At 37.3% G+C, this 10,412-nt stretch overlaps 1 protein-coding gene across 3 annotated transcripts in view; it reads right to left on the bottom strand.

Annotated features, from left to right (window-relative positions):
• Positions 1 to 3,808: 3,808 nt before the first annotated feature.
• STEAP1 (STEAP family member 1) overlaps positions 3,809 to 10,412 on the bottom strand; it is a 109,691-nt gene continuing 103,087 nt past the window's right edge. For all 3 annotated transcript variants that reach the window (XM_088161358.1, XM_088161365.1, XM_014875600.2), the window contains 2 exons: positions 8,957 to 9,121; positions 3,809 to 7,447 (listed from right to left, as the gene is read on the bottom strand). In XM_088161358.1, the coding sequence (XP_088017484.1) occupies positions 7,190 to 7,447; positions 8,957 to 9,121 (423 nt within the window). In that variant the 3' untranslated portion in view covers positions 3,809 to 7,189. The remainder of the gene's footprint in view (positions 7,448 to 8,956; positions 9,122 to 10,412) is intronic.

The following is a 10,412-nucleotide window of genomic DNA, read 5'->3' as shown; positions in this document are numbered from 1 at the left end:
TTGTCATTCCTAACATATTTGTTTTCCAGCCACGAAACTTACAGGAATGCATTAGTCTGAGTGATTTACTCTTGATATAAGGGAACATAAGAAACCATACTTGGTCAGACCAATAGCCTATCTAACTCACTAATACAGCAAAACAAAATGCCGTTTAAGGAGAGTGTGCAATCTTGGCTGCTGTATTTTGTACTCTCCTCCCAAATCCATATTTACCCTAGTGATGTCATTGGGTACATACCTGCAAAGCCCTTTGGGTGTTGTTTTAGAGGCTGTTGTTTCTGGGTTTGTCTAACGTCCTTTTGAACCTGCTGATTCTGTTTGCCTCCACAGCCCTCTGTGGCAGCAAGGTCCAGAATTTGTTCACTGCAAAAAGATGCACATTCTTAAACTGATCTACTATTTCTATTGAATTCTCTCTGTCCTGGTAAGGTAGATCTGGTTAAAAATAGTTCTGTGCTTACCTTGCCCACTGTCTTCAATATTTTGTAAATCTTTATTTAATCCCTTTCCACCTTCTTTGCTGTCATTTGAAGATGTCCCACCTTTTTAATCTCTTCCTGTAATGCAGCTGCTCCACACTCTGCTCATATGAGAAGCACTTCTCTGTATTGCTGGGTTGAATTATCAAAGGCTAATTGTGGCAAAAAGACCCAATGAGGGTCAGAGAAGCAGTAACAGGCAAAGGAAGCTGATCAATGAAAATGAAGCCAAATTGCCTACAGCCAGGACTATCCAAGGGGAATGACCAGATCATTGTCACTGGGGTGAAACCTGCCAGGGTCATCAAAGGAAGAAACTGGTTCCCCTGAATGTAATGTGAACTCAAGAGGTGTTTTTTTGAAGAGATGTGGAATTTGATATGCAATATATCTGAAAATTATTATTGGCTATTTCGGGGGGATTGTAAGAATGTGCAAGGCATACTGTGGGATGTTTAGGGAGGGATCAAAGGTGGAGAAAGAGAAACATCAAGGAGGATAAGGTTGGAATGGAATGTGAAAACAGAGGGAAGGGGGCATTAAATTATACCCTCCTTCCATCTCACAAACTTTGTGTAGGCTCAAGTTTCTCCCCGCTTCATTCACTCATCCTCACCTCATTCTAGTAGCTAAGTGTATCTCATTCCTACTTACCCTATGTACTTAATTTTCTCTTCCTCACTATTGGCATTCCCCACCATCATTTTTCCCTTATTTTTTTAGCACCTTGGTGTCAGAAAGGTGTAAGAACTCAATTATGTGGAAGAGTTTCCAGGGACGTTGTGCTGGTTTTGACACCAGCAGGGAACTACACTCCAAATACACGACTGCCTTTCCTCTGCCCCTTCTGGTAAGGGAGGGACAATAAACCACAGACTATGGATTGAAGTAACAATTTACTAAACCAGCAAAGCAATGGAATAAGAAACACACAATAACAACAGCAGTTGTTATTAATAGCAAAAGTATGCAAGAGAGATTATTTACCTACAAAAGGGTATTTGCCACCAGGAACAAAACCCCAAGATGCCGGACGCTTCCCATAGTTCTGGCTCCGTGGTGCCTGGGCCCCTGGCTCGTTTGCACCTCACAGCTGTCTGGTCAGCACCACAGGTCCGTGGTTGTGCTTTGGAGAGAAGAGGAAGGAAAGTCTGGTGGGTGGCAGTGGGACCAGGTCTGCAGGGTTAATGGTGACAGCCCCTCTGCTGGGGCAAGCCAGGTGCACTCCTGGTGCCGCTGCCCCAGCTTTTCCTGCTGAAACCAGCTCCCAGCAATGATGTTTGTGGTACAGAATAAACAGCTGGGCAAGGCCACCAAGCCCCTTCTCTGGAATCAGGGCAGAGGTGCTTAGGAATTACTGAATAAGGATGTTAAACAGGGCTGAGTAAAATTTTGTGAGATTGCATGGCTCAGCTGCTGTGTTGTGACATGGAGTGTTTCAGGCCAGGCTGATAATAAAAAATGGTAACAAATTTTATTGCTCTTCCCATAATAAGCCTGCCTTAATGGAAGGTACATGGCTGGATAGAGTTTATCCCAAACACTGGAGGAGGTGAACAAGTTTACCATTGGTAATTGGATCAAAGACAATGAAGACATGAGGTATTTCTGTGACTGGAGGGGACAGATCTTGCTCTGAATAGCTAAAAGGCCCATTGGTTTCACTGTGAATTTTGCCTCTGCAAAAACTAAATGGTGACAATTTAATATTTGAAGCAGAATAGTGATATCAGCACAAGGATAAAACTAAAGCTCTTAGGAATTTTTTAATGTGTAATGCACCATCTAAATCTGGTTTCAGTCGGTTCCTTATTTTGCATTAGAAACATTTAAGAGAGCTTTAGTTTCTTTGTGTCTTCATAAGAGTTATCCTTCGTTTAGCACATGATGTACATTTTACCAGGAAACAAAACAGCAACGTCTGCTGTTATTTGAAAACAACTCAGTTTATATATAGATCATTATGAAAAGTGGAACAATATCTATGACTCCTTCCTCAGATTTCAGAAATGGTATGTCACTGAACCACTTATAACCTCGCTGGTGTTCATCAGTAGATTTTAAACAGATTTCCCCAAAAATGCCTCAAATGGTATTTCAGGGTTGGAGAAATGTTTGCAACTTAATAGTTGCACGTCAAACTCTACACATACCTGGGTTCTTTGTATTTATTTATTCCATTCCCCAGGTCCATGTGGATAATCAGTCCTCTCATCCCCTCTGTTTCAAGGATTCACTTCAGTGTTTTCAGGCTCTGCCACCAGGACAATCCAGTTGTCCTCTATTTCACGCATCTCTCTTACTAAGAATTTCTATTCTCTACTAACTTGATGATGTTCATTGATCTCATTCAGTATCCTCCACCTACTTATTTTTACCCTTTAACATCCATTGGGCTCCTTTACTCTTTCCTCTCATAAGAAAATCTGAGTGCTTGCAATGTCTCCTTTCCTCTTTTTACAGATCTCCTATTGCCCTGTTCCAATTCCATGTTGATACCTCTTTTCATAGATTCATAGTCCCAGAATACACTTTGGTCATTAATTAACAGGGAATAAATAAAGATGTGAAAAAATTATGTGAATAAATTAAGATGTATAAATTCTATTGAAAATTAGAAGGGAGAAAGCCATCATTATTTTAATTATGGGTGACATCCAACAATTCTTAGATTTCTAAACTAAAGTTGCAGAAATACTTGAGGAGCTCTGAAAGCGGCTTGTTTTTTTTTCCCAATTCGAGCTTGTTTATTTTCTTTTTAAGGATTTCCTGTTAGATACTTAAGAGTATTTTTGAATTAGTGAGATACATTGTTCAGAAGTTATTCTGGTACATGGACAGGTACATGCAAGAGAGAAGTGCCATTCGGTTTTATATATGAGTCACACGACTGAAAAAATAAAGCAGAGACATAATTAGAGATGGGTTATATGGCCATTCCTTAAAGTCCAGCAATAAGATACTTCTCAGCATTTCAAGTAATGGAATGATTCATGTGGAAAATTATTTTTCAGTAGAGTACATTCCACAATAAATTGTAAGTATGTATATAAAGACTGCACATGACTGCAAGCTACAAATTTGACCATCCAGTTAAAAAATCCCCACATTTGCCTCGCTTCTTTTTTAGTAGTGAGACCAAACAAATGAAATTTAAGTACCAAATACTTCTATCTAGCAATGGTATTATTCTGCAAGTCCCACAGAGACTACACATCTTTAACCAAGTCAAAGACATAGTATATTTATCACAGCAATATACTTTCAAGCTATTAAGATTAAACATACATAAAAAGAAACAAAAAAATATACAAAACAACTCAAACTTCTGTTGTATTATCTTTATTGAAAATAGCTGTGGTCTTTATGTTTAAAGAGTTGCGTTCATGGATTGGTTTTATGTATTTTCAGTTGAAAAATCTCTGAAGACTTATTATGCCTACTTAATAAATTAGCCTCACTTCACCCCTTCAAATGTTAAATTTAATCTACAGAAAAGTTCAAAAAAAGATGCAAAAATTGAACCCTAATGCAACTGATTCAATGAGATGTGCTTTAATAAAATAAATAATAAGAAGTAATTTTGCCATCAGCAACAGAATATGCTCATGGGATCAAGAAATCCTGGCATTACTGAAAAAACATCACTGGCAGTCGTTGCCAGACACATAAAGCAAGTACAGTGGATTACATTCTTCAGGGGCTTTTTTAAAAAATGGTCTTTTTGTTTCATTTTTTAAAAATTATTCTTTTCATGCCATTTAAAGAAAAACAGTTTAAAAGAAATTAGTCGGAATTTCAAAAATGGTTAACATAGCATTTTGTGTTGTTAACGGACAGTACTAGAAACTATGGATGTAGGAGAAAAGAGCAGATGTGAGATTATCATCTCTACAAATGAAACCACATAGCCCACAGTCACGTAGAAGTCAGTCAGTTTTATATGGGTTTTGATGACAATTTCTAGAACACATTTTTGCCCACTGATTCATAGAAAACTAAGAACATGACAAAGAAATGAAGCAAGGGAATATTCTTGCTACTGAAATAGGATGAAATAATGTACGTTTTAACTTTTAGGAGCACTTGGAACCTTTCATTTAGGGCTGGTTTAAGTTAAACTGCCTGTTTATACCATTCCTCTTCTCGTTCTTCCTACTGATGTGTGCATGGCTGTCAGCTGAACAAAGCCCATGAGTGGATCTGGCTGAATCATTCTCTCTGCATTACTTTTCAACTGGATCCAATGTCCTACTCTGATGAACTTCATATCTTTAAAGACTTGCAGCACTGAGAGAACAGAGAAGAGTGGCCAAAGGGAGGGACTGCTTACAGTAAATGCTGCTGTCAACAGGAATTTGTGTTACACAATAGCCAACACAGACCTGGCTCTAGCTTCCTGAACAATGATTGTTGCTATCACGTCTTGGGAAGAGTATTCTGGCTATGACCTCTCCAAATGAATTTGGAATAAAATTCCTCAGGCTCCTTTAACAATTTATATCTTCAGAGTTTCAATTCTTTGTCTCTCAAACACATTGGAGATGTGTAACAACAGAAAAAGTTATTTGCAGGCCTTGTAGAGACATTTTAAAGCCACTGCCACTAGAATGAGGGATTCTTACACAAAAGTATGCCCATACATGCCCTTCCTCAATGCCATTGCTATTCTTGAACTTCTCTTGATCTTTGATCATTATTTCCAGGGATCTCAGGTCTCCCTCCAAAGCTTCCTCTTCCTTCTCACAAAATCTCTGAATGCTAGAATATACAGTTGAAGGTTCTGTCAGGAAAAACGTAATTTCATTATACTATGAAAGTGTCCATTTTGCTTTCCACATCTTTGTTTTCTTTCCTTTGGAGGCTCCAGGCTCATCACTAGTGTGGAGAAAATGGTTCCTCTTGACTGTTTATATCAGCAACTCCTCTAGAGTGTACTGTGCCTTTTACCCTTTTACCCTGGATGTATATGACAAAATGGCAGGTACAGCATACATTGAAGCATTTAATGACACACAGTTTTATAAAACTAATTAGTGTTACACAAATAAGTGCCTAAAATGTGCACACACATTCAATTAATGTATTATAATAGTATATAGGTTATTAATACACTGAATTTTGAAACAGATACATAAACATAAATTAAAATGTACATATGAACTTAGTTTCATCAGTATTGAACTAAATCATGTCTGCTACAAATGGAGAAATTAAATACTGTCAATGGCATTTTCTTCTTAGCCTATATAGATCTACCTCACTGTTTTATCTGAATGCCTAAAAAGCAAATCATAGAATCATTACGTTGAGTCCAGCCATAAATCTATCAAGCCTACCATGAGAACGTATCCCAAAGCACCACACCTACATGTCTTTTAAATAACTCCAGGGATAGCGAGTCAACCACTTCCCTGAGCAGCTTGCAGGCTGGGAATTGAGTTACTAGGACATAGTTTACTAAAGACTTACAAAGCAGTGAAGAGACTCCAATATGAAGTCTCAAGTTCTGGCTATAAGCATTCAATGGTAGCTTCGAGAGAGATGGCTAGATGTGGCAATAGGTGGCATCAACAGTCCAAGTCCTAGTCAACTTGTGCAGGCAGACTGGAAGAAATGTTCCTGATGTTGGGTGAAAATATTTACTACTGAATAACATATTTCAAAACAGATACTAACAAATGAATTATTAATTTAAAACTTTCAGCCAGACCTGCGCAATGTAAGGAAAGGATTTAATGAGCTTATTAAAGTTACTAGGAAAATTTCTGTAAAAGCAATGCATTTGGGAATCATTTAACATGAGAATCTCACCAAATCAATGGCAAGATTCAAATGTCTATTTTTAATGTTTTTCTTCCAGTCACACAATTGTGCTGGCCCTAGAGTAAACAAAAAAACATGTTACCTGATAAGAGTTATCCCACTGGGATAATTTGTGCAAATAAAGTTTAGCACACGTTAAGGGCTGCAGGCTTAGGTCAAAAGCATGGAAAATTTCCAGCATCAGAAACAAAAGAACGTGTTCATGGAAAAAATATGGGAAATGTTTCATCATTTCAAGTAAACAGACACACCTAGTCCTGAATAAGATGGAGATCTGAGTCTAAAAACTCTTTCTTTAGACCGTGCACAAGCCTCAGGAGGTGTTTACCTTGTAAAGATCCCTGTAATTCTGCTTGCCCAGTTGTGTACATTCAAGACCTCGCAGGAATACACAGTTTATGTCTGGCTCATACGCCAAGGTCCCTACTGAGCATAGTGAAATACAGGCTGCAGGTGCTAGGAGGCAATGGGATGATAAATACTCTAGTTTTTGTCCCATTGTAATTCTGAGATTTAATGAAGGTATACACATAGCTGTGCGAAGCAGAAAACATTCCTGGGCTCTGTGGTGTACTAATTTTTTTACTTTCTGTGGTCATCTGGAGAAATGATTTATGTTTGCTTTTGCATACAAAAGAACTGGGATAGAGACAATGAAAAACACTTGGATTTGAAAAGCAGATTTTTAAAGTGTAAAATAAATGCGTTCATTTTCTGTCTTTGAAAATGATGAAATTGCATCAAGTATCTCATACTTCTGAAATTAAAAAGAAAAGTGAGAAAGAAATATCTATAGCAAATGTGAAAACAGAGCTCATGAGTGAAAATTTCATGGCCTTGAGCACATTTCCATACATAGACAGGAAATGTCCATATTTGATCTACAGTCTGGAAGTTATGCTGGCTTGATTGGCTTGTGCCTTAGCTTCCCAACCACTTCTGATTTTTCTTATCCTCTTCCTAAAACATGGGAGGAGCAGTACGCATTTACAAAGCAGAACTACAATAGGAAGAAAAACTGCAATCATAAATGAAGGTGGCGTATACCAGATGAATTGGTTAGCATCAACCCACTTATTCCAAGCAAACACCAGTGCATGAACAGTGCACAGCAGCAGGGCTAAATATCCCATCTTGCTCTGCAAAGAGAAAGAAAATAGCAAGCTATTTATTTTTCCCAACTTGGCAAAAAAGTACTCAGTTAAGCAAATACAGAAATCTGAACGGGCCTTGACCAATATACTCAAGTCAAAAGCGACCATTGGCTTTTAACTAAAAGGTAAGAACTATAAGTCAAGACTCCAACTGTAGTCCTTTATGTCACTGTAAAAGAAAATGGATGAGGCACATTTTTCAAGTATTGCTATGATACTTAGCTAAAATACGGAAGAGATTGTGGGTTATTCCTGAGACATGCTCAATCCTGAATATCTTGATTTACAGATGCCCTCTATATACTAAATTACTTAATTCTGTGATAAATCGTTATGAGTTAAAAACCAGGTATGTTAAGGGATTGATTACTCACAAAGAAAAAATTTAAGCCAAATTAAAATCACAAAGCACTGCTCAACTACAGAAAGCTCAAGTCTTTCATTTCACTTACAGTGATAAATTTGGCTTAGCTTGTCTACAAAATTCAGGAGTAAAGAAAACTTAAAATTACTACTAAGTTTCTTGTCACTTAATAATCTTGTACTCATTAGTGAAGTTGAATACTGTCTTTCCAACTGCTGAATGTACAGAATATGATTATTAAGTAATAAGCTTATTTGTTTATAACATAAATACAATACAGAAGTATTACTTTTCTGGGTTTCTTAACCATAGTCTTTCAATAGTGAAAGCAGTCATGCATTTGGAGACTTCCTTCTGACTTGTCCATATTCTCTGTACACTTATCTTACACACGGTGGACTTCATAGAGTGTGCAGATCACTAACTGGTGATTATACACTTCAGATCTGCTTTTAAAATATAAATCAAATTCTCAAATGCCAGGTATTTATTGAATTTTCAGATTTTGGTGTTTGAGGGTCTGATCCAACACTTCCTTAAGTCTAGTGTGACCATACTGATGTCAGCAGAACCACCCTGATTATTACTGCATATGATAAGAGAATTGAGAGCAACCCAGATGCCTGGGTTAAGGAAACAAGCACAGCTGTAGCAAACTCAAGACTGGCTGGATTTGATTATCCAGCATCTGTTCTAAGATGTCTCTCTCAGAATGCACTGTGTCATATGGGAACAGCATTGATTGATTCAATGCCACCTACTTGAAATTCAGCAGGACATGGGACATTCCGGAGAGATAAGTACCTAGAAGATTAATTCAGCACCAGAGCTAAGAAAAGGTCTCAAAGGGACAACTGCTGCTGGCCACAAAGTCAGGAGGAGAAAACAAAGTTGTATGAAGTTGTCTTTTTTTTCCATTTTATACACTGAACACAACAACCTGTTCTCTTGATGAAAGAGTAATGGAAAGAACATTTCTCACAAACCAGTTAACAAAGAGTACGGAACAAACTTTTCAATTGGTTTCACTAACTCTGTGTTTGATATTTCTAACTCCTAATGGTCTTAGCTGATAACAAACAGTTCTACAAATGGGACTAACAACGTGCAGTAATGACATTCATGCACACCTGAATGTAGTGGAACTCTCTCCAGGTCAAAGAATGACTGACAGATGGAATTGATGTTATTGCCAACAGGGCCAGCAGAGCAAGTCCCAGAATTCCTAGAGACACATAAATCTCCATTCTCCAAACATCATGTTCAATCCAGGCATTTTCTTTTTTTTGTTTGACCTGCCAAAAGAACACAATAAAAATTACAGACTGGCACATTTGGCTGATTGGATTAAATATAATTTCATTATTTTCACCAAAATATTAATAAAATAAACAAAGAAAAATCAGTATTTTGGTTTGAATGTCTTTGAATATAATTGCTATTTACTTCTGATGACAAATCTTCACTAATATCTGCAGAGCAGTGCAAAGGTGAGCTTTTAGACAGAAGAATTTAGACATCATCAGTGTCTCGGCCCAGGAGAGCTTGATTCTGAGGCCTCTTAACCTGCCTTCACAGCAAGGGTAAATCTTGGTTTTGACAAGAAAAAAACCCACCTATGGCTAAATACCATATCAGGGAGATTATAACAACAGGAAATATATTAACAGCACTACTTCAGGGAAGTAATTCAGCAGGCCCTCTTAATAAAAATACCCTGCCAAGGAGTTGTTTAGCTCTGTTTTTTTATAAAAAACCACAACTTGGTACATTTGTGATTTTAATAAACTGATGTCAAAGCTTCTCCTATCTACAACTACTGCAACAGCACTTTAATCCTACTAGTGATCACCATGGCACAATATGCCCCAAATATCATTTCTGCATCTTGAAGACTGGAATCTCAAGGAAATTTCTAGTAATTCATTCAAGTCAGATTACCAGTAAGGCTGATTTCAGAGTTTTCAACAGGTAATTTGACTGTTTACAAAAATCTTAAGAATCTACTGACATTATCATATTGTCCTTTTAATAATTTTTAATAGTTAAGACTTTAGGGGTAATGAAAACATACATTTTGCAGTCTATACCTTATATTGGAATATCCCTAATACTGCATTACCTATGGCACAGAAGGAAATAGGTGAGCATTAGGAACTCTCTAGTTACAGAGGACATTGGAGAGCTTTACATGCCAATTATTGACCATGAGTCAGAAGCATCATTGAAATCCTATCTTTAAGCAAGCTAGGTTTCAGTCCAAAAGTATTCACAAATTTAGTTTGTGCAAATACAGATTACTGTGATTTAGCTCAGCCCTCCTTCACTGCTGGCTGATTCACTTTGCAAAGGTGTCTAAAAATGTTCAGTGCTCAGTTTTTGTTTCTAGATCTCACTGGTCCAGAGAAGATTAAGCTACACTAAATTAATAGTGTGCCAGACTTACATGTTCCTATGACATACAATTTTGTGCATTTTATAGATGGAAAAAAATCCCAAGTTAAGAAAATTACTTATTTAATATACATTGGCACAGCTGTGATGACTCTTAACTCTCTATTACATGCTTTGGCAACTGGGTCCTGC

Source organism: Sturnus vulgaris, chromosome 1, assembly GCF_052056855.1.
Source record: "Sturnus vulgaris isolate bStuVul1 chromosome 1, bStuVul1.hap1, whole genome shotgun sequence".
Lineage (NCBI taxonomy): Eukaryota > Metazoa > Chordata > Aves > Passeriformes > Sturnidae > Sturnus > Sturnus vulgaris.
Note: the sequence above shows the minus strand (reverse complement) of the source record. Positions and strands in the feature narration are given on the sequence as shown.